Genomic DNA, 24,733 nt, shown 5'->3' on the forward strand with positions numbered 1-24,733 from the left:
AAGGGTTGTGGCGGATGTTCCCCTGGAGACACCCAGTTTGGTCGTGTTAGGGGATTTTAATATCCATGACAACACGAGCTTACAAGGGGCTGCTTGGGACTTCGTGGAAAACATGGCCTCCATGGGGTTGTCCCTGAATACGTCTGGCCAAACTCATAGCCACAGGCATGCCTTGGACCTGGTGTTTTCCTCTATGGATATGGGTTGGGAGAAAACTGCCACAGTTACTGGTTCCACATCAAACACCTGCACTTGTGAGAAATCAATATTTTCGTGTGGCAGCACAGCTAGGCTTTGGAACTCCCTGCCTGTTGATACCAGGCAGGTGCCTTCACTACTTCCCCCCCCTTTTCTTTTTGGTGCCTGCAAAAATAAATAAGCCCATCCAGATAGGTAAGATGTGGACCTGTATTTTAATCTGCTTTTTAGCATATGCTTCATTTGAAAATATTTATAAATATTTTTCTCCAAACCGACTTCCTTGAAGAGCCAGAGCACAGAATTGGTCCTTCTCCCTGCTCAGAGCCCATCCAGGAGCCAAAATCCCCCAAAAAATCATCCCTTGGCATTGGCGTAGCCAGGGGGGAAGCTGCCGCCCCATATCCTTAAAAAAAAAATAAACAGCTGAGGTTCTGCCAAGCGAGAGAGGACTAAGCTGGGTGGGCTCGGCTTTGGAAGGGTTAAAGGTGTTATGTATTCAGATTGGCTGCAGTTCTCACTCTGGGCCACCAGTCTGCAAATGAAGGATTTGAGAGCTGCTGTTCAAGGATTGCTTAGTAGGTTGGAATTCGTTACTGTTGCTAATTGCTTGACATTGTATAAGGCAGGAAGCGCCGCTGTTGTGCAGAGAGAACATGGAGCCCTTATAACTCAAGAGCCGTTGCTTAGGAAGCTGCGTCTGCCACTCATCTTTCCCACACTATACAACAAAAGGGAAGCGAGCTGCCTTCCTAGAGAGGACAGGAATTAGGGGGGCAGGTCCTCCAGAGCCAAGGCCCTCCTTCCCCAGTCCTTTCCTGCAAGGAAGGGGGGTGGAGGGGTGGACTCAGCTTGGCAAGGGTTAAAGGGAAGCGAGCTGCCTTCCTAGAGAGGACAGGAATCAGGGGGGCAGGTCCTCCAGAGCCAAGGCCCTCCTTCCCCAGTCCTTTCCTGCAAGGAAGGGGGGGTGGACTCGGCTTGGCAAGGGTTAAAGGGAACTGAGCTGCCTTCCTAGAGAGGAAGCAAGAGGGGGCCATGTCCTCCAGCGCCAAGGCCCCTCCCTCCCCAGTCCTCCTTTCCTGCTTTGGTGTCTCTCCTGCAAGGGCTGCATCGCTGTCCCCTCCCTCCTGAGATCTGGTGAGTCTATCCCCCCCCCAGGGTGCAGTGGGGAGACGGGGGGGGATCCCAGGTGCCTGGGGGGGGGACAAACCCAAGCCAGGGTGGAGAGGGTCCTGCCAGGGAGGGGGGCGAGGTCTGCAAGGCTCTCCTTCCTGGAGATCAGAGGATCCCAAACTCCCCCGAAATCTCCCTTCTTCAAACAAAGGAGTCCCTGGGACTTTAACTCTGTGTGACGTCGCTCAGCGTCATTGCACAACAGAGGAAACATCTGCAAATGGTTTTCCAAAGCTGGACGAGCAGGTGGACTAGCCCCCCCCCCCAAAATAAACCTACGTGGAGGGAGGGAGGAAAGGTGGGAGAGAAAGGCCAGGAATGAAGAGAGGGATCCCAGCCCATAGTCTGGCTGCTGCATTGCGGACCAGTTTCCCAGTCGTCTCCAAGGGCAGCTCCACACGGAGGCCACTGCAGCAATCCCCTCGCACCCAGAGCATGGCATCCCAGGACCACATCCTCTCTGTCCCAAAGGGATTGTTGCTGGAAAACCAGCCGAGCCGGAAATGGGCGCTGAGCCTCCAGGGACCTTGGCATCAATGCCTGTGTGTGTGTTAAGCTATCTAACAGAATAATAATACTAAATTACTTGCCTAAATTTCAAGGGAGATTTCTTTGTCCCCATCCACTTGGCCCTCAGGGGGTTGGTCAGATGCATACCTGGCCCTCAGAGCAAAGAAAAAGGGACCCCACCCTAGGAGTCTGTCTGGAGTAGGCATCCCCAAACTGCGGCCCTCCAGATGTTTTGGCCTACAACTCCCATGATCCCCAGCTAACAGGACCAGTGGTCGGGGAAGATGGGAATTATAGTCCAAAACATCTGGAGGGCCGAAGTTTGGGATGCCTGGTCTGGAGAGCGTCAGAGTCTAAGTGCAAGAAAAGGGGACAGAAGCAGGGGTTGGGGTTGGGGTGAGGAGCAACTCCTGAGGTCCCCCAGGTGATGACCCCAATGAGAGCCAAGCATCCATTTTTCACAAGATACAAATGACTCCCTTGTCAGTCAGCTTTTGTGTCTCTCTTGTAAGGGCTGTATGGCTGCCCCTTCTGGGATCTGGTGAGTCTCCTCTCCTTCCATTCATTTGGCCACCTCCTCCCCTTTGCAGTGGGGGGGGGATGACACCAAGGCAGGACAGAGCAGGAATATGATGCCCCCCTGATCTCGACTCTAGACTTCTGTGGATGCTGCCTAGAATAGCACTAGCTTTTTTCTTTTTCTTTTGCTGCTGTATCACATTCATCACTGGTAGTGACAAGCAAATGATTCTGGCTCTTTTCACCAGATTTACCTGACTCCCCTCCCCTACCATCTTGCATTCTGCTTTACTCAGTGGGAGAATCTGCAAGAAATTCAGAACTCTGCATAGATATGAACCAGCAGCTGCAGACTCTGCTTGGAGACACTGCCCAGCTTGTCTTTAAAACTCCAAAATTCCTCTATGATGGCTTTCTTGTCAACTTTTGCATTGCAAAGCAATGTTTCTGCTATTTCGCTCAGTTCTTCTTCTTCATAGTTGCTTATAGACTAAATTCCCTTTCTCCTGTGGGGAAGGAATGGGGTCTGTGATGCAGACCCTCCAAGTGTCCCTATTTCACAGGGACAGTCCTGGATTTTGCAACACATCAAAGCATTAAATGAAACAATCTGGAAATGGGTTTCACGTGTAAGTCAGACCAAGCTCAGAGAATAAAACATCATCCATAAGCAGAGAACATGGACTCAGCGCATCTGGGTCTTAAAGGAGCCTGAGAATTTTATTCACTGTCTGACTCCTCTTAGATTTCACCCTCTTCCTTCCATATCACAAAAGTGGCACGTCTAACAAATGCACAAAATTTCAAAAGCAGAATATAAATTTAAACTCCCTGTTTCTTTCATGCTGCTCTGCCCTTCACAGAACTCGTTTCCTTGGCCCAGGCAAATTCCTGGCAGTCAGGGCATAGCATAACATCAGAAAACATCTCCAGCCATGGATGTTCTCACTGCAACTTTGAGAAAGTTGGTGGATTCGCATTTTCCCTCTGACGTTTTATATTACTACTAGCTATCCCGGCCCACGTGTTGCTGTGGGTTTTTGAGTTAAATGGACCCTTTTCTGTTAAATTGACCTTCAGAGTCTCCCTTCAGAGTCCCCTCACCTGCCCTGTCTCAACCCTGACTCCCCTACTGTAAGTTTCAAAAATAAGACTCCCCCACCCACGCCTGTTCCTGACCTGAAAATGCCCCCCCACTGCTTTGGCTGACTCAGGGTCCTACCTCCCCCCCCATGGCTATGGGGTGTTCCCCCCTCCCATTGTTGTGCCTCATCCCTGTGATTCCCCCACCCTGTGAAAGGCCAGTATTCTGATTGTTTTTGCCTGTGGCCTACTGGGCAATGTTGCGGCCTACTGAATTTTCCCTGTCCCAACCCCCACCCTTCATGCTTTGGCTGACTCAGGGTTCTTCCTTCCTCCTCATGGCTATGTGTTTCCCCTCCCTCCCTTTGTTGTGCCCCATCCCTGTGACCCCCACCCCCGGTTGTGAAAGGCCCTATTCCAGGCATCCCCAAACTTCGGCCCTCCAGTCGTTTTGGACTACAATTCCCATCTTCCCCGACCACTGATCCTGTTAGCTAGGGATCATGGGAGTTGTAGGCCAAAACATCTGGAGGGCCGCAGTTTGGGGATGCCTGCCCTATTCTGTTTGTTTTTGCCTGTGGCCTACTGAATGGTGCGGCCTACTCAGTTTTCCCTGCTTGGCAATGCTGCGGCCTATTGAAAAAGCTGGGCCTTGTTGCTGCCAAAGGACTGTTTTCAGTTGGTTGCTGTGGAATTTGGGGGGGTGGGCGGATGGGGGGGCGCTTGTGGCAATGGGGTAGGCTGTTTCGTGTCGGTGGGGAGATCTCCGCTGAGGGCGGGGATCGTTGATCGGGTGAGATATGAGCGGAGGGCATGGATTGTGGATCGGATAGGATTCTGAAGGCCGAGCCCTATGGGGGGGATCTCTGGGGTAGGTACCCCCGTGGCGGGAGGGGGCCCTTGGGAAGCGGGCTGCCGTTAGGGTGGCCTGGTCCCTGGCAGAGGTCTGTTCTACGGGGTGAGCTGTGTCCCGGGGTGGTGGGGTGGATGGAGAGTTGCCGTTATTTTGCCAGTGGGAGGGATTTGGGGTGTATGTTTAAATTTTTTTAGTTGGGTTGGGTGGGGAGTGGGTGGGAGTTTGGGTGTATGTTTGATTTTGATTGGTGGGGTGGATGGAGAGTGGGCGGGATTTTGGCAGTATGTTGGATGTTGTTTGTAGGATGTCCACTGGAGGGGGCAATTTTTGGGTATACAAATCCAGGCATTGCTGTGGCTCCTCCCTGTGACTCCCACCACTCTGTCCCGACCCATGACCTATTCTGCCCCCTCCTCCCCCCAACCCCCGGTTCATCCTTGTGAGTGCCCCCACCCTGTCCTGACCCATGAGGTATCGCAATCCCTCCCCCCCACCCCCCACCGCCGGCGCATCACTGTGACTGGCCCCATCCCTGCACTCCCTCCTCTCCCCAGCCCTCGGTTCATCTTTGTGACTTCCCCCAGCTCCCTCCCTGTGAGTCCCCCGGTGCCAGTGCCGGCATATCCCAGTCTGTATGTCAGGTATTCGGTGTTGGGGGGGAGGCAATGGCGAGGCGTGGGGTGATTTTCGGCATGGTGTCAGCGTGGTGCAGTCTGTGTGACGGTTGGACGCAGGGGGCCAGGGGAAAGATCCTGGCGTCGGGCTTTGTGGAGGAATGGCCTTTGTGGCGGTTATAGCATGTTGGTTGGTGACGTCACGATCTTGCGTAGGTCTTGGAGACGCAGCTGATTGCAAGAGATCAGAGAGGGAGATAAGAGAGCTAGCTCCCTTCCCAGCCCCTTGCCTAGGCCTCAATTGTTGTCTACAGAGGGAGACATGTGACTGCCTGATTAGATTACCGGTATCTGTCTGGAAACTGTAGAAATGGGTCCCTTTCCTTTCTTATAGAAGAAGCTGCAGAACTGTGAGTTGAACCCCATGATTTTTTCCCTTTGCAAGGAAACTCAGCAACTTTGAGCTGATTCTAAAGCATTGAGCAAAAAAAGATGCACAACTCTGAGCTGAACCCCCCCCCAAAAAAGGGCCTTTTCCCATTTGCAAAAAAAGCTGCACAACTTTGAGCTGATCCTCAAAGAAATGGAGCTTTCCCCCTTTGCAAAATAAGCTTCCTCAAATATTTAATGGGGGGGGGCAAAGGCACCTAGGCCTCTAGGAGTTGGATGCTATGCCTAGGACAATTCAAGAAAGCAAAATCTTTTTTTTCTTGTTTTCCTACTCTAAAAACTACCGGTAGATGCGTCCTATGGAGCGAAAAATACGGTATTTCCCAGCATGCACTTTCATCTGAGTTTTGAGTTCTGGAACACAGGGTTTTACCTGACCCAGGTGTGACATCTGTCTACGCAAACGTTATGTGATCCCTCGCGTATTTGCATGTGATGTTGTGTCCAAATCTGAACGAAATCGGTTAAGCGGTTTTGGTGAAAAATGGAGACCCACAAACATGCTCAGTTTACATTTTTATATATATATAGATTGCCGGCAGTCTGTCCAGACCCTGTGCTTTACCTCTTTTGGCTCTATGTATGGATTCCTTCTGCCAACCTAGCAGTTCGAAAGCACATCAAAATGCAAGTAGATAAATAGGAACCGCTACAGCCGGAAGGTAAACGGTGTTTCCGTGTGCTGCTCTGGTTTGCCAGAAGCGGCTTTGTCATGCTGGCCACATGACCTGGAAGCTGTACGCCGGCTCCCTCAGCCAATAATGCGAGATGAGCGCGCAACCCCAGAGTCGGTCACGACTGGACCTAATGGTCAGGGGTACCTTTACCTTTATGGATCCCTTAATTTCCTTTGTAGATATTGGTGCATTTAGATATTCTTTTTCTCCTTTGCCTATTTTTAACGACCGCTTATCTTGTAAATAATTCAAAATTTCTTTTTCTGTTTCTTTCCCCTCTTTATATAATTTGCTAAAATGTTTTATAAAGCACTTTTTTTATTTCCTCCTGAGTATTTTTAATTTTCTCTGTTTTTGTCTTTGTCATTCTCTATCTAATATTTCTCACCATTCATTCACTGTTTTGAATCCTTGAATCCTTGTCGCTCTGTCAGGAGAAGGAGATCTTTGCAGAAATGAACATGGATTCCTGTGAGGCAGAGAGGCCTCCGTTGCACACCAGAGAGAGGCCACTGGGTAAGGAAGAAGGCGTTTTTTCTCCATTTGGCCCCATTCTGTTGGTTTTCTAAATAATCTCTGGGGTGTTTTCACCTTTTGGTGGGTTGGGGGGATAGTTGGGACCAAGAGCCCAGAGGAGATACAGTGGTACCTCTACTTACGAATTTAATGCGTTCCGAACGCACATTCGTAAGTCGAAAAAAATTGTAAGTCGAATCCCATAGGAATGCATTGGGAGAAAAAATTCGTAAGTCGAAGCAACCCTATCTAAAAATTCGTAAGTAGAAAAAATCCTATCTAAACCGCATCCAAGATGGCGGACGGAGCTCTGTTCATAAGTAGAAACATTTGTCAGTAGAGTTATTCGTAAGTAGAGGTACCACTTTATATTTTTACTCACAAATAACATCTGAAATGCGCCCAAACATCCAAATGCACTTAGCAGGTGAGACTTTCTCTCTCTTTTGAATATAATTTTTATTGCGTTTTCACTTTAGACAATAAACAGTAATTTCTGTATTTTAGAATTTCTGTTTTGTTGGAAGCCGCCCAGAGTGGCTGGGGGAACCCGGCCAGATGGGCGGGGTATAAATAATAAATTATTATTATTATTATTATTATTATTATTATTATTATTATTATTATTATTATTTCCCATATACGCCTACCAATCTCTTTCCCTATTGCTCTGCCGAGTTTATGACTTCCCTCCATCCCGCCAACCAGCTTTCCCTTTTCAAATCTATGTCTCACAGTTTAACCTTATAAAGTCCATGTCAAAGTCCCACTTGTTCCAAATGCACTGCACTCTGGGGCTCCAACCTTTTTTTTCCTTGCAGGTGACAGAATGATGCCGGCAAGACCTCCTGATCCGTCTTTTCATGAGGACAGAATGGAAGCAACGGCTGTGGAACCAGATCAGGTCAGGGGAAGCTGCCTTGTGGGGACAGAGGCCAAGGGCTGGAAAGATGTCTTAGGTCAAGGAGTGGTGGTGAACAACAGTGTTGTCTCAGAGGAGGACATCTCCCTTCTTTTTATTTCAGGGTCCAATGTGCTTTGAAGATGCTGCTGTTCGTTTCATGGATGAGGAGTGGGCGTTGCTGGATCCTGACCAGAGAGCCCTGCATAAGGACGTCATGGAGGAGAATTGTGGGATCGTGGCCTCTATTGGTAAGACTCCCTGTGGGATCATAATATCTGTTTTTAAAATCAAAGCAGCTCTCTAACCACATATATTTTCACAGAATTCAACAGCACCCATACAACACCTGGGGTTACAATATTCCCACAAAAAACTTTGAACAGTAAATTACTGTTTTTTCTGTGAATGATCTTCCTCCAGTTGCAGCTTATTCAACAAGGATCAGGCTGGTCTGAACTACCCAGACTATTTTAACTGTAAACTTCAGAGTTGTTAGGGAAGTTGAAGTAGCTTCTGTCAGGTTTTCTGTTTTTGTTTTTGCTTCTGTAAGCTTTTGGTTGACAATAGAGAAAACTGACAAATCTGCAAATGGCAGATTGTTTTTGTGTGTTTATGCATTTTTCTTTGTATGTTTTTGTATTCTTTTTATGCACTATAAAAGAATAGTAAAAATAGTTTTTTTTAAAAAAAAGAAAGACAAAGGAGAAATTCCAAAATCTTGGCAATAAGCTCTGATAACCCTTCTTCCAAAACAAGGAGCAGACCCGAAGTTGACTAAAAACTACAGACCGATTTCTCTGTTGAATACAAAACAAGGAGCTTTTAATGTTTGATGGATTTCTGTATTTTAATGTTTTGTTGGAAGCCGCCCAGAGTGGCTGGGGGAACCCGACCAGATGGGCGGGGTATAAATAATAAATTATTATTATTATTATTATTATTATTATTATTATTATTATTATTATTACAAAATTTTCACTGGGGTTTTAGCAAATAGGATGAAAATCATTATAAAAAGATTTATAAGGAAAGACCAGGCTGGTTTCCTATCAGAAAGACAAATAAAAGAGAACACTAGGATTATTATAGATTTACTGGAATATGCCGAAATGAACCCGAGTAAAAAAATATAGCAAGGTTATTGGTGGAGACTGAAAAGGCGTTTGATAGTATTTCGTGGAGTTTCCTGACAGAGACATTTGAAAGTTTGAAAATAAGAAATAGAGTAATGAATAGAATTACAGCTATCTACAAAAAGCAAAAAGCAAAGTTAATGATAAATAATGAAATTAGTGAAGGATTTTATATCGAGAGAGAGGTTACACAGGCATGCTCCCTGTCGCCACTGTTATTAATTATGGCATTGAAAACCCATAAAGGAAATTAGGGATAAATGTAGGAAACCATTGCTACAAAGTCAAAGCATTTGCGGATGATGTGATTATTACGACGGAAACACCATTAGAAAGTATTCAAAGAACCCTAGAAAAAATGAAGGAATTTGTCAAGGTTTCTGGTTTTAAGTTGAATAAACAAAAGTCGAAAGAATATGGGAATATGGGAGAGAAAGACAGAAAAGAATTAGAGAAAACAACAGTGCTAAAAATAGAAGGTAAAGTGAATTATTTGGGCCTTTGGATAACAAATAAAAATACAAATTCGTTCAAATACAAATATAAGAAATTAAAGAAAGCTTAGGAAAATGGAATACATTTTTGTTATGGGGGAAAGTTGTTGTTGTTGTTTAATCATTTAGTCGTGTCCGACTCTTCGTGACCCCATGTACCATAGCACGCCAGGCACTCCTGTCTTGCACTGCCTCCCGCAGTTTGGTCAAACTCATGTTGGTAGCTTCAAGAACACTGTCCAACCATCTCGTACTCTGTCGTCCCCTTCTCCTAGTGCCCTCAATCTTTCCCAACATCAGGGTCTTTTCCAAGGATTCTTCTCTTCTCATGAGGTGGCCAAAGTATTGGAGCCTCAGCTTCAGGATCTGTCCTTCCAGTGAGCACTCAGGGCTGATTTCCTTAAGAATGGATAGGTTTGATCTTCTTGCAGTCCATGGGACTCTCAAGAGTCTCCTCCAGCACCATAATTCAAAAGCATCAGTTCTTCGGCCATCAGCCTTCTTTATGGTCCAGCTCTCACTTCCATACATCACTACTGGGAAAACCATAGCTTTAACTATACGGACCTTTGTCGGCAAGGTGATGTCTCTGCTTTTTAAGTTGCTGTCTAGGTTTGTCATTGCTTTTCTCCCAAGAAGCAGGAGTCTTTTAATTTCGTGACTGCTGTCACCATCTGCAGTGATCAAGGAGCCCAAGAAAGTAAAATCTTTCACTGCCTCCATTTCTTCCCCTTCTATTTGCCAGAAGGTGATGTGACTAGTGGCCATGATCTTGGTTTTTTTGATGTTGAGCTTCAGACCATATTTTACACTCTCCTCTTTCACCCTCATTAAAAGGTTCTTTAATTCCTCCTCACTTTCTGCCATCAAGGTTGTGTCATCTGCATATCTGAGGTTGTTGATATTTCTCCCGGCAATCTTAATTCTATTCTATTGTATGGGGGAAAGTACCAATGATTAAAATGATGATACTCCCAAAAATTCTGTTCCTCTTCCAGACTGCACCTATAATAATAGGGACAAAATATCTGAAAGACTGCCAAAAATACCTTGCCAACTTTATTTGGCAAGGGGGGAAAGCTAGAATTAAATCTGAAATCATGATGGGGTCAAAAGAAATAGGAGGCTTTGCAGTTCCAGATTTAATAAAGTATTATGAAGCTGCATGTTGGAGCTGGTTGAAAGGGTGGATGTTGCTTAAAAATATGGAAATCTTGGAATTAGAAGGTTGGGATAGAATTTATGAATGGCATGGCTATCTAATGTATGGAAAAATACAGGTACACAAAATATTCACAAAAAACCCTCTGTGGTGGACCTCCCCAGTAGAGGCAACATCCACACATAATGTAAGAAAATTGTGGCCAACATACAAAGAGTTAGTGGAAGAAATGAATGAAAAACCAAAATTAAAAGATTATGAAGAATTTTTAAAGATAGGAATAAAATGGCTGGAATATTTTCAGTTGAGAGCGGCTTTGAAAAAGATACAAAAAGTAGAGGGTTTGAAAATAAAATATTGAAGTTAGATAAAGAAATTTTACAGAGTAAACAAAAATACTTACTTACATATATACTTACTTATATATGACATTGGAAATGGAGGGTATGCCATGATGGAGCCAAACAAAATCAAATCGAGAGAACAGCTAGGCTTATCTAATAACAGGTTCCCCTAAGGATGTCAGTTGAACCCTGGAAATAGATTCACCCAACCCTTTAGTAAGACATTCCATCTAACCCACTTGTGTTATTCCTCTATTACCAGTTTTAAGATGTTTTCTTCATTAATTTCTCCCTGAGGCTCTAATCCATTTCTCTCTTCATTGCAGATAGTGATGGACTGGAAATCAAGAACAAGGGTGACCATGACAAAATCCCCACAGTGCAGAAGCAGTATAAATATATTGAATGTGGGAAAAGTTCCCATTCCTCTTCCCATCAAAGAAATCTCATTGGGAAGAAAACCTATCAGTGTGTGGAATGTGCAAAGATCTTCAGCACCAGCTCCTCTCTGAGTTCCCATCAGAAAATTCATACAGGGGAGAAACCCCATCAGTGCTTGGAATGTGGGAAAAGCTTCAGGAAGAGTTCCGATCTCACTTCCCATCAACGAATTCATACAGGGGAGAAACCCTATCATTGTGTGGAATGTGGAAAGAGCTTCAGTAAGAGATCTGATCTCACTAAGCATAAGAGAATTCACAGAGGGGAGAAACCGTATCACTGTGTAGAATGTGGGAAGAGCTTCATTCAGCGCTCCCATCTCACTTCCCATCAAAGAATTCATACAGGGGAGAAACCATATAATTGTTTGGAATGTGGGAAGAGCTTCAGTCAGAGCTCCCATCTCATTTCCCACCAAAGAATTCACACAGGCGATAAGCCATATCAGTGCATGGAGTGTGGGAAGAACTTCAGGAACAGCTCTGATCTCATGGCCCATCAAAGAATTCATACAGGCGATAAGCCATATCAGTGCATGGAGTGTGGAAAGAGCTTCAGTCAAAAGGCCAATCTTACATCCCATCAAATAATTCATACAGGGGAGAAACCTTATCAGTGCATGGAATGTGGAAAAAGCTTCAGTCAAAAGGCCAATCTCACTTCCCATCAACGAATACATACAGGGGAGAAACCCTTTCAGTGCATGGAATGTGGAAAGAGCTTCAGGGACAGCTCTCAATTCACTTTCCATCAAAGAATTCATACAGGGGAGAAACCCTATCAGTGCATGGAATGTGGAAAGAGATTCCTTCGGAGCACTGATCTCATTTCCCATCAAATAATTCATACAGGGGAGAAACCCTATCAGTGCATGGAATGTGGAAAGAGATTCCTTCGGAGCAGCGATCTCACTGCCCATCAAAGAATTCATACAGGGGAAAAACCCTATCAGTGTGTGGAATGTGGAAAGAACTTCAGTAACTGCTCCTCTCTCACTTCCCATCAAAGAATTCATACAGGGGAGAAACCATATCAGTGCATGGAATGTGGAAAGAGTTTCAGGAAGAGGTCCTCTGTCACTTCCCATCAAAGAATTCATACAGGGGAGAAACCCTATCAGTGCTTGGAATGTGGAAAGAGCTTCAGTATGAGCTCCCATCTCACTTCCCATCAGAGAATTCATACAGGGGAGAAACCATATCAGTGTGTGCAATGTGGAAAGAGCTTCAGTCAGAACTCCAATCTCACTTCCCACCAAAGAATTCATACAGGGGGAAACCCTAGCAGTGCGTGGAATGTGGAAAGAGCTTCAGGAACAGCTTTGATCTCACTTCCCATCATACAGGGGAGAAACCCTATCTGTGTGTGGAATGTGGAAAGAGCTTCAGTAACCGCTCCTCTCTCAGTTCCCGTCGAAGAATTCATAGGAAGGGTGGAAAACCCTTCATTATACAGCTTTCAGCTCTAGGGAAAAACACACCTCTTTAACCAGGCCTTTGGCTGATTGACACCAATGCCTTTTAAAAATGTGTGGAGGGAGAGTTACAGGTTTTTTTGTGTATGTGTATTTTGTTTTTGCTTTTAAATATTGTGTTTTTATGTTTTAACTACCCTGAGACCTGTGGGTATAGGCTATAGGAGTCTTTTATAGGGTATAAGCTATAGGAGTCTTTTATAGGGTATAGGCTAAGGGGTCTTTTCCCCCACCCCATTATAAAATATTTTAGGGGGCTTTACTTCTGGTTCCGGTCTGCCTTAATGAATGCCGCTCCCACTATAGCGGCAATCGTTAGCAAAGAATAAACAAGGGTGATTTGAGGGTGATTGCTCCCCCCAGGGCCCATGGGGAGTTAGCTTCACTCACAGATTGTCTTGGTACCTGGGTCCTGCTCCGGCATGGAATCCAAGAGGCAGGGAGGCGCTGAGTGCAAAAGCACTTTGCCTATCTGTAACCCTCTTATGCAGCCATTAAGAAACAGAGGGAGTTCTGTTTATTTTAATGGAATTAGGACTAATAAATGGATGCATGCTGGAACAGATGGTAAAAGATCATAAACTGCTAAATTGAAAAATTGTCCAGTAGCACCTTAGAGACCAACTGAGTTTGTTCTGGGTATAAGCTTTCATGTGCATGCATACTTCTTTAGATACACTGAAGCACAAGTCACCAGCCCCTTAAATTGAAACAGCTACAAAGCCATAACGATTCAAACTGGAAACAAGACTTCCTTTGATGTAAAATATGGTATGTGAGGGGGAGGGAGCTTTTACCCTTTCTTTATATATATCATGTTTGCTACATAAATGATTCAGCAACACACACACCCGAATGCTAACAAAAGACAAGAGGAGAACGGGATTATACTTACATATTACAAGGGAAAATAGAACAGTGTGAGAAAATTGAAATGATTTTAAAACATCAAATTTCAACTGTATTGCTTTGGGATGCCCTGGATTTTGAGCTTTGAAGATCGGCCAAGGCTTTGGCAGGACGCCAGATTGTTATTGAGAGAGTTGGACAAAAAGCAGGAGGTCAGGAGTCTTGCTAGAGATTTGGTGGGACACCAAATTACTCTCTCTCTAGACTCAAACAATAAGAACAATAAAGAGATGCCGTGTGACACAGTTGAAATGACAGCCTCATTCTTTGGGAACAAAGGAAAAGAGCGGAAGTAGTGATGCTGTGGAAGAGGAAGGATGAAGAAACATGGATAAAAGAAACATCACACACAGGAAATCTATGGGATACAGAACTCCTCTTGCAGAAATAAAATTTAACAAATGTGTTAATATGGATGGAAGTCAAACACTTTGAAGCTGCTGATAAGGGGTTAAGATCAAGACTGAATATAATTGTATTATTTTAAGACTTCTGAAGCAGGATGGAATAAAATTATCTCACCTTGAAATCTACCATGCAGGAGGCCACACAAAATGTATAATTTGCTTTATAATTGATATATATTTTAATTGTAATTGTAATTTGAGATTGATAAAATGTGGTTTACATCAGATTTTTATTTATTTATTTACAAAAAAAAATGAGGGGGCCACCCCCCTGTAGATAGGCATTGCCATTCAAATGGTGTGCCTTTGATTGATTATGCGAGGTGGGGCTTACCTCTCCCCCCCCCCAAAAAAATATTATATTCAAGTTGGCACTCCTGGTATAGGATGGTATACAAATTAAATAAATACATAAATAATATGAGATCATCTTGGTCATCTTCCTTTGCACATGTTCCAGCTTGTCACTATCCTTGTTTGTTATCATTTTTAAAATTTATGTGCCCTTCATCTGAAGATTCCACAGTGGTTCACAAAATAAACATACAAGTTAAAAGCATGGGTTTCTCAAAAACAAATCAAGCCAGAGAAGTCGCTTTTTTGGGATGGAGTTATAAACTTTGTTGATCAGGGGACTAGAAAATTTCGACATAATATGTTTGCAAGAAGCAAATGTAGCAAGAAATCATAGAAAAGTCTTGATAAGCAATCTATCACCAGACAACACTAAAAAAGAGGTGTAGTAATGTATGCTAAAAATAAATATAACCTGAAACAGTTATTTAAATATGAGAATGGAAGGATGGTAGCAATAGAGATAACCTTACAAGGCGAAAAAAATGTGATAATTGGAATCTATGTGCCAAATGACAAAAACTCGGATATTTTTTTTTAAGAATTGAAAGAAAAAATGTTTGAGTTTTTGAATCAAAAGATAATATTAATGGGTGGTTTAAATGGGCTAGTCTCCTTAGAAATGGACGGGACAATAAGAAAAACTGATTCAAAAGAAGGTAGACTACGTGTAACTGTTTTTAATATGGTGAAGAACTTAAAATTGATGTTTGGCAATTTAGACACCCATTTGAAAGAGAATATAGCCATTTTTCAGAACCAAAAAAATAGATAAGAAAAATGGATTTAGTACAGAAATTTCAAGGTTTGAAAAAGACTTATTGGAAAATAATGTGAAGTTACTTTCTAAAATGTATAAATTGTTGCTAGAGTGGCATACAAAAGATGAAAAAGCCAGATTGTAGTAGGTGTTTAATCAGTAATGATACCACGGGCACAATATATTGGGGATAACAGTCAATTTTCATCTTGGAAAAACTTGAGGGAGGACTTGAAATTTACAGCATTCTGTGCGTTGAAGGAAAATTGATGTATTGGTGGTATTTAACACCTGTAAGATTAGCAAAAATGTATAGAACTGCTTCAAATGTTTGGTGGAAATCATCATCATCATCATTTTTAGTTTGTATACCGCCTTTCTATCTTACAATACTCAAGGCGGTTTACAAGCTGAAGAAACAAAAAATGTACATCTATCAATCTAATGCAATACAAAAATAAGATAGTAAAACAACTTTAAAATAAACAACCTACAACAAAAAAGTAACATTAGAATAGTATAAAATAATAATATCAGCATATAAAAGTTAAACAGAAATTCACTCTTAACAGTTACAATAAAAAATTTCTAAACTATAATCAATAAAACAACGGCAAGCCACAGTACATAAAATAATACAATACAAACTGAAAAGCAGAGACTAGAGGGTGGAAGGAGGTCTTGATTCAGGGAATCCTAAATGATGAGATGTGTTAAGTTGTGGGTAGACATTGCAGACGACACAGTGATTTCTTCAAGAAGCTCTTTATTTGGGAGCTGGAACTAACTGGCAGCTCAGCCGGCCTGCTTTTATAGGCAGCCGGCTTGCACTATTGTAACATTGTACACTATTATACACTATTGTAACATTGCAACAACACAACAATCCAGGTTACAGGTAGGTAGACGTGTTGGTCTGAGTCGAAGCAAAAAAAAAAAATTCCTTCAGTAGCACCTTAAAGACCAACTAAGTTTTTATTTTGGTACTAGTGGAATTCAGCCCGTTTAAAAACGGGTGCTGGAACGCTGCTCTGTGCAGCGCCGGCAGGGGACGGAGCTTCGGAGGTCTCCGAAGCCCCGTCCCATGTCGGCGCTGTGTGCCGAGGTGGCGGGGGGGAGGAGCGCTTCTTCCCCCCCCCCGCTGCCTCGCCGCGCACCTCCCGCATGAGACGGGGCTTCGGAGACCTTCTCCGAAACTCCGTCCCATGCCGGCGCTGCGTGCCGAGGTGGCGGGGGGAGGAGCATGATCTTTTAGAGTAATCAAATGGAACTTTAACGTGATATGATAGCCATGTTCAAATATATACTGTAAAAGGATGTCATATAGAGGAGGGTGAAAGGTTGTTTTCTGCTGCTCCAGAGAAGCGGACACAGAGCAATGGATTCAAACTACTGTACAACAAAGAAGATTCCACCTAAACATTAGGAAGAACTTCCTGACAGTAAGAGCTGTTCGGCAGTGGAATTTGCTGCCAAGGAGTATGGTGGAGTCTCCTTCTTTGGAGGTCTTTAAGCAGAGGCTTGACAGGCATATGTCAAGAATGCTTTGATGGTGTTTCCTGCTTGGCAGGGGGTTGGACTGGATGGCCCTTGTGGTCTCTTCCAAATCTATGATTCTAACACATGGCAGGATTGAAACAAAATTTAAAAATCCTTCCAGTAGCACTTTAGAGACCAACTAAGTTTGTCATTGGTATGAGCTTTCGTGTGCATGCACACTTCTTCAGATATCTTCCTCTTTGTGTATCTGAAGAAGTGTGCATGCACACAAAAGCTCATGCCAATGACAAACTTAGTTGGTCTCTAAGGTGCTACTGGAAGGAATTTTTTTTATTTTGTTTCGACTACGTCAGACCAACACGGCTACCTACCTGTAACTAAAACATGGCAGGATGAAAGTCTGCTATTTCATGAGGGGAAGGTATTTGTTGTTTACTCTTGTAACCATTGCTTTCTTTGAAATTATCCTTTGTACCATGAAGATAAATCAAAGTATTTTTTTTAAAGGAGGTGGGGAAATCATGTGTCCTATTCCATTAATCTGCTTGCATGTGTGGAGTGTTATTTGGAGACTCGCAGTAATTTCACATTATCTACGGGTTTCTGTGTGTTCAGCACACATAATTGCGGGTGAGACTGGATAAAAGACTTCCTAGGAAATTCCCTTTGACGGCTTCTGTATTGTTTCAGATGTGATTTCACTTACAGATAAGAAGAAAACATATTTATTGCTGACAAATCATACCATAGTCAGCTCTTTAATCTCAACCCCAACAAACTGTGCTGAACATGAGCAGCTGCTTTCTTCTCATTTCTTAGGTGGAAATAACTGATACTGAAAAGGAGGAAGGGAGATCGAGCCTTTCCCTCAACCTTTGGGGATCTGGGGGGCTTCATTTCAGCCCTTAGCCCTGCTCCTGAAAGCTTGGCAGATTTGCTCACACCAGGGCCGTCTTTAGCTTACGTGGCGCCGTGGTGCAGGGATCCCTCGGATGCCCCCCACGGGGTCCCCCCACCCCCTGCGCCTCTGAGGCCGGAGGATGCCTTCATGGCCCGCCCAGCAGCCCCTACCCGCCTGCCCGCCCGCCGCATGGCTCGCTGGTGGGAGCGTGCAGCCGGGGCGGGTCCTCCTGCAAGGAGTCAGGCGCGCAGCGCAGCCCGCCCCCCCGTCCCACTGGCCTGGCGTTTGTGTCAGAGGGCTGCTTCGGGGCGGCTGCTTCCTGTTGTGATGTGGGGTTTGTGATTTCAGCTCTCTTGACATAATATGCTGGAGACAGTTTTCTAGTAACAGTTCTTTATTAAAGTGAACAAGACTGACTGTGAGGGCAGGAAGGCTACATTTATAGGGACAGGGAACTAGCTAGAAAAGGATACATTTTGGAGGGAACAATATCAGGCAATCACAGTGCTGCCTTTTGGAGGGAACCAAGAAGACAGAGGATCCAAATACAGCAGCTTAAATGAACCAATAGTAGCTGTACCCTCTGGAACCAAAAGGCTCCTGGCCGAGCTGCTGTGCCGGGGCAAACTTGGCCAAGCCGCTCCAGCAGGATTTGCTCCCAGCAGTGGGAGGAAAAGGGAAGGGAAGCACGCCCGACCGAGGCATCGAAAAAAGCCAGCCTCCTCCTCTGATCTTCCCAAGCTGCTCTCTCCTTCCTTGAGCCTTATATTTACAATGCGCCACACGCGAAAAGCTGCAAGTGGTTCTGGTGCCTCCTACGCCGTCTAATGTAAGCTTAAAAGCAAGGAACTGGAAGTATTATTATTATTTTGTCACTGGGTGAAACATTTTTTTCCATTTTTTAAAAATATTTATTGAAGATTTTCAAACACACACACACACATACAAAAATACAAGACACAAAAAATACAAAGAGAAAGGCCAAAAGAAAAAAGAAAGAAAAACTACAGAATACAAAATACAAAAATATCAAAAAACAAAAATTCTAACTTAAATCTTGATCATTACCCTTTGGACTCCCCCGACCTCCCCCATCTTGAGTCCCTGTTACATTATAATTTAGACAGTATTCCTTGTAATTTTACATACCTTAAAAGTTATTCTATCAATCCTTTACTCTTTTTTCCACTCTTTTTCCCAATACAGTGGTACCTCGGTTTATGAACACAATTGGTTCCGGAAGTCTGTTCATAAACTGAAGCGTTCATAAACTGAAGCGAACTTTCCCATTGAAAGTAATGGAAAGTGGATTAATCCGTTCCAGACGGTCCGCGGAGTAACCGTTCATAAACTGAAGTGAACTTTCCCATTGAAAGTAATGGAAAGTGGATTAATCCGTTCCAGAAGGGTCCGCGAAGTACTTAAACTGAAGCGTTCATAAACTGAAACATGGGTGTAATTGGTTCCGGAAGTCTGTTCATAAACTGAAGCGTTCATAAACTGAAGCGAACTTTCCCATTAAAAGTAATGGAAAGTGAATTAATCCGTTCCAGATGGGTCCGCGGCGTTCATAAACCGAAAATTCATAAACCGAGGTGTTCATAAACCGAGGTTCCACTGTATTGATATAATTCCCTTAAATCTAATGCTTCAAACCAAATATTTCTAATTCCCTTTAATCATTCTCTAATACTTTTTCCCTCTGCCTATAATTTTTATTAACAACGAATCATCATTCTATTATTAACTCTTAATACAGATACTATCTCAAACAATAATAACATAACTCCCTCCCCCTTCCCCCAGATCCCGATTCTCCAGGAGTATACAGCAAGATCCATAAAACATACCAGTAAAGGGCCATACCATTTCATCCATCTCTTTGAATCATTTATAATCTATTAACCCACCCCCACCCTTTCCCATAGCTTCCACAAAACGCTTTCACCCCATTTCTGCAGTTTTCCTCCTGTGTCTTTGTTTCTAACTTCCCAGAGTGTGCCCTGTCCTCCCTCTCTCACTGGGAGGGCCAGAGCCCACCCTGGTTCATCTTTGAGGAGTTCTTGAGTCCAGTCCTTTTTCTGTTCCACATCTCCCACTTGTGGAACAGTCTGCCTTCCTTCTTCTTCATCCTCATCCTGTCTCGTCAGATCTCCGTACGTAAAGATGTCTTGTGTTGGTATTTCTTTTTTGTCCTCAACGTCCAAATTTCCAACTTCAGTGCCAATTTTTCTTTCCAAGCAGCTTTCTCCATTCACCTCTTTCAATTGTTTATCATGTTTGCACGACAAAGCACATTCCTGCGGCAAGGTGGAGTACAAGTTCAGTCCCTGTTTAATGTCGTGAAGCTCTACCAGTATCTTTTGCCAAAGCTGTTCTTTTGAAGCTGCTGAGTCCGAAGCCATCTTGTCTTTAGTCTCGTGGGAAACCAACCAGTTCCACTACAGGAAATGGTGGAGGACTTATTTCAAAACATTATAATCCATTTTGTTACCCAGTCCGCTTACTTTGTCCTTTAAATTTCTTTCAAACTTCTCGCTTTTACTTTTTAACAATTCACTATATTTCCCAGTCTAGATATCTTTTCTTTTAATTTCCTTTAGTCCAATTTCAACTTCTGCTTTTTAATAATTCACACTCAAAAGTTCAATTGCTGATACCTCCAGAGACCTAGGTCTGGTTCTCTGGGGGAGGCTTCTTTTGCACCAATTGTTAATAAATTGGATGCTTCGTTTCGCCTTCCCGGCAAGGGATCGGTTACTGTATCGTAGTCTTTCAATTGGAAGAGGTCGGCTCCCTTTTTGAGCCTCTTCCGTGACCAAATTCAATAAATCTTGAAATTTTGAAACTTTTTAAGTCCTTTACTCACGGTTTCCCAATTTTAATTTCTCTTGCTCTGGAAGAATCCGCTGCTCTCCACCGTCGGCAACGAAGCTTTGCAGCCGCGAGGGTGACAGTGACGCTCAAAATGGCCCCTTCAACTATGACCCCACTCTGCCGGGACTCTTGCCGAGTTTACCGGCGAGTAGGGGAGTCCGAATTGGGGCACCGCCGAGCATATTTGTCCTCATAAAGCCCAATATGAGGCTCTTACGAGTAGCTGCGTCGCTTTTCGCAGCTTTCCCCCCTCGCGGCGCCAAATGCCTCACAGCTCGAGGCAAACGCAGCCGGACGGCGCTGGCAGCAGACCGGAAGCCCGGAACTGGAAGTATTTGAACGGGGAAATGTAAACATATTTTTTTGGCTCAATGGGAAAGTTGGGGGGAAACATAAGGTCTACTCTCGAGCCAGGCAACTTTCCCTTGTTTTGTCGTTTAGTCGTGTCCGACTCTTCGTGACCCCATGGACCATAGCACGCCAGGCACTCCTGTCTTGCACTGCCTCCCACAGTTTGGTCAAACTCATGCTCGTAGCTTCGAGAACACTGTCCAACCATCTCGTCCTCTGACGTCCCCTTCTCCTAGTGCCCTCCATCTTTCCCAACATCAGGGTCTTTTCCAAGGATTCTTCTCTTCTCATGAGGCCGCCAAAGTATTGGAGCCTCAGCTTCAGGATCTGTCCTTCCAGTGAGCAATCAGGGCTGATTTCCTTCAGAATTGATAGGTTTGATCTTCTTGCAGTCCATGGGACTCTGAAGAGTCTCCTCCAGCACCATAATTCAAAAGCATCAATTCTTCGGCGATCAGCCTTCTTTATGGTCTAGCTCTCACTTCCATACATCACTACTGGGAAAACCATAGCTTTAACTATACGGACCTTTGTCGGCAAGGTGATGTCTCTGCTTTTTAAGATGTTGTCTAGGTTTGTCATTGCTTTTCTCCCCAAAGGAGGCATCTTTTAATTTCGTGACTGCTGTCACCATCTGCAGTGATCAAGGAGCCCAAGAAAGTAAAATCTCTCACTGCCTCCATTTCTTCCCCTTCTATTTGCCAGGAGGTGATGGGACTAGTGGCCATGATCTTGGTTTTTTTGATGTTGAGCTTCAGACCATATTTTGCGCTCTCCTCTTTCACCCTCATTAAAAGGTTCTTTAATTCCTCCTCACTTTCTGCCATCAAGGTTGTGTTCCTCCTTGAACTTGAGCAACACTGCACAGACACGTGCAACCAGTTCCTGTGGGTCTTTTCCAGCAATCAAAACGTCATCAAAAAATGGCAAGACCCCTGGCAGACCTCTTAACAGGCATTCCATGAGCCCTTGAAAAATCCCTGGGGCTACACAAACTCCGAACTGTAATCTGTTAACTCTGAACGCCCCTTTATGTGTGACAATAGTCTGTGCTTCCGCTGATTGTGGGGTTACTGGCAGCTGTTGGTAAGCTTGTGCCAGGTCAATTTTGGCGAACACCTTGGCCCTAGCCAGTTTAGCCAACAGATGTGATACGACTGGAATGGGGTATGAGTTTCCCCTGAGTGCCTTATTGATAGTACATTTGTAATCTGCACAGATCCTGACTTCCCCATTTGCTTTAAGGGGCGTGACGATTGGAGTCTCCCACTTAGCAGAGTCCACGGGTGAGAGAACTCCCTGCTTGACCAATTTATCCAGCTCTGCCTCGATCTTGGGTTGCAGTGCAAATGGCACTCGCCTTGGTTTGAGTCGGATTGGGGCCACCCCGGGGTCCAACTCGAAGTCAACTGGAGGCCCTTCATAACAGCCCAGTTTTCCATTAAAGAGACCAGCAAATTCCTTGCATAATGCCTCGCTCATCTCAGGGCAGGTTTGGATTGAATTTAGCCCTGAGATACTCAGTCCCAGGGCGGGGAACCAGTCAGTGCCCAGGAGACTGGGGCGACTGCCCTTCGCAATCACCAGTTTGAGTACAGCCTGTTTGTCCCGGAACTGTACACTCACGGCACACATTCCCATAACATGGATGCGGCCTGCTGAGTACGACTGCAAGGTTGCCGGGAAGGGCTCCAGAGGGGGCAACTTACCCCTGGGGAAGAATGTCTTCGCGGTCTGGTCCGACACGATGGTGAATCCAGATCCGGAGTCCACCTCCATGTCGCACTGCTGACCCTCAATCTTCACCTTGATGTGTGCCTTGCCTTGCGCTGGAAACTGCACGGCCCTCCCGTTGATTTCTGTTACGTAGTGGCAGTCCTTTAGAAAACGAGTTGCTGTGGGCGGTCTGCGATGCTCCAGTCTAGGTGCTCCTGTCGCTCCCAACGCCGCCGATCTACAGACCCTGGCGATGTGACCCGTCTTCCCGCACGTCTGGCACATAACATCCTGGAAACGACAACTCTTCCGCTCATGGTTTCCGCCACAACCTGGGCAACTGCCTCAGCAATCTTTGTGCACTGTGCAGGCCTGACGCACCGACTCGACCCCACAGACCGGGCTCTGGCTCAGAGTAGCCTCTAGCTCGTCCATGGCATGCACAACTTCTATCTGTGGCTTAGTGGCCTTGCGACTGGCATCAAGCTCCTCTCTTTCATAATTCTCAATGGCGGTGGCCTCCTTCAAGGCTGAAGCAAGGGTAACCTCTTCTTTAGCCACGATGCGTCTTCTGGCTTTCTTGCTGCTCAGACCACCAATAAACTGATCCAGGAGAGTCTCTTCCAGATTTTGGAAGCCGCAGTGCTGAGCGAGCTTCCGGAGTTCAGCCAGAAATGCGGATAAAGACTCCCCAGCACGCTGCTGCCTCTTATGGAACTCCATCCACCGGGCCATCTTGGTCTCAGTAGGCGCCAAGTGGCTTGTTAGGCAGGCAAAAATATATTGGAGAGATGTCTCACTCAGCTTCGCTGGAGCAAGCAATGCCTTGGCCAGCTTGAAGGTCTCGGGCCCACAATAGCTCAGAAATGTGGCCCTTCTTTTGCTGGCATCGGTGATCCCTTGAGCCACTGCGAAGAACTCGAAGCGTTCGATGTAGTCTTCCCACGTGTGGGGCTCTGATCGCTGGAAGGGCTCTAATACCCTTGGACTCTCCAATGTCCTTGTCTTCTCAGCTGGCCAGTGAGTCTTGTTCTCAGCTGCAATCCGGACTCTGAGGCAGGGCTGTGTTTAACCGCTCCTCAGCATTCCGGATCCCACCTTCGTCACCAGTTTTTGTGATGTGGGGTTTGTGATTTCAGCTCTCTTGACATAATATGCTGGAGACAGTTCTCTAGTAACACTTCTTTATTAAAGTAAACAAGACTGACTCTGAGGGCAGGAAAGCTACATTTATAGGGACAGGGAACTAGCTAGAAAGGGATACATTTTGGAGGGAACAATATCAGGCAATCACAGTGCTGCCTTTTGGAGGAAACCAAGAAGACAGAGGATCCAAATACAGCAGCTTAAATGAACCAATAGTAGCTGTACCCTCTGGAACCAAAAGGCAGTTACTTTATCCTAATGCAAATACAGACAATAATAATACAGATATAAAATCCTTTGACTCAATACACAACAGAGGTGAAAGAACCTTTGGCCACGCCACGCTTGTCCAAGCCTAGTCCCTGTTGGGAAATGGCCTTAGCCATCGCACGCCAGGGTCTTCAGAAACGTGGAAAGACTCCTATTGATGCCCCCCCAATATATGGAATGCATAAAGAAGAGAAGAGAAACGGAACAAGGACCTGACTCCCAGAGTCAGAAAGATTTTTTTTCTCCTCCTTTCGGTTTATGTACTATTATTAGTGTTCACCTGGGCTCCATAGCCCCGCCCACGTTCCCATTTGTGGCCCCTCCCCTCCCGTGCCTTGCCCCCCCCTTGCCCCCCTAGTTTTGATCCTGGGTATATATTGTTTAATTATATCCTTCCCAACTTGTGTTAAGAAGTTCTACAATTTAGCAGAGTAACATTCCCCTTTTTAAACTTGTACAGCGGATAACGTCTTTGTCAGGCTTGTTTAAGCCTCTAAAATAAGTTTCCTGGAAATTCCCCTTTTATTCCCTGTCTTGTATAAAAGTATATAAAATAGTTTACTCACATTCTGTTCACAAATGGATCCCAGAAAGCAGACTTAAGCTACAAAATATATACACCTGGACTCTATTCCGTAAGGGGATAATGCCTTTGTCCTCTCTTGGCTGGAGATGTTGCTTCGAGGAATGGAGTCAGAGAGAGAGATGACTGCCTCCTTTGTGCTATTTTGTTACCTGCACAGGTGAGGCCACGCCCACCTCTGGTAACATGCAGAGGAAGTCTGTCCCAGCCCAGGAGGAAACAGGAAATTCTGACTGGCTGCTCCAGACATCCCCTTTTTATGTCCACTCTAGGAATGTTGTATTTGACTGCTCTGTGTTTCACACCCAACAATTAGGCTGTCTCCCAATATGCTTTTGATAATGTTTTTTTATCATTGTAGCAATCCCACTCCTGAGGTACAGTGGCACCTTGACTTACGAACTTTATCCG

The 24,733-nt window shown here is 44.8% G+C and overlaps 2 protein-coding genes across 2 annotated transcripts in view; both read left to right on the plus strand.

Annotated features, from left to right (window-relative positions):
* LOC118085582 (uncharacterized) overlaps positions 1–24,733 on the plus strand; it is a 193,969-nt gene that overhangs the window by 90,301 nt on the left and 78,935 nt on the right. The gene's annotated exons all lie outside the window — the stretch shown is intronic.
* Positions 1,192–12,562, plus strand: LOC148686092 (uncharacterized). Its single transcript, XM_088668508.1, is given in 6 exon segments — positions 1,192–1,335; positions 6,515–6,596; positions 7,418–7,500; positions 7,622–7,748; positions 10,960–12,345; positions 12,348–12,562. Coding segments are annotated over 5 exon segments (1,872 nt in total). The 5' UTR covers positions 1,192–1,335; positions 6,515–6,535.

Source organism: Zootoca vivipara, chromosome 4 (genome assembly GCF_965207765.1).
Source record: "Zootoca vivipara chromosome 4, rZooViv2.hap1.1, whole genome shotgun sequence".
Lineage (NCBI taxonomy): Eukaryota > Metazoa > Chordata > Lepidosauria > Squamata > Lacertidae > Zootoca > Zootoca vivipara.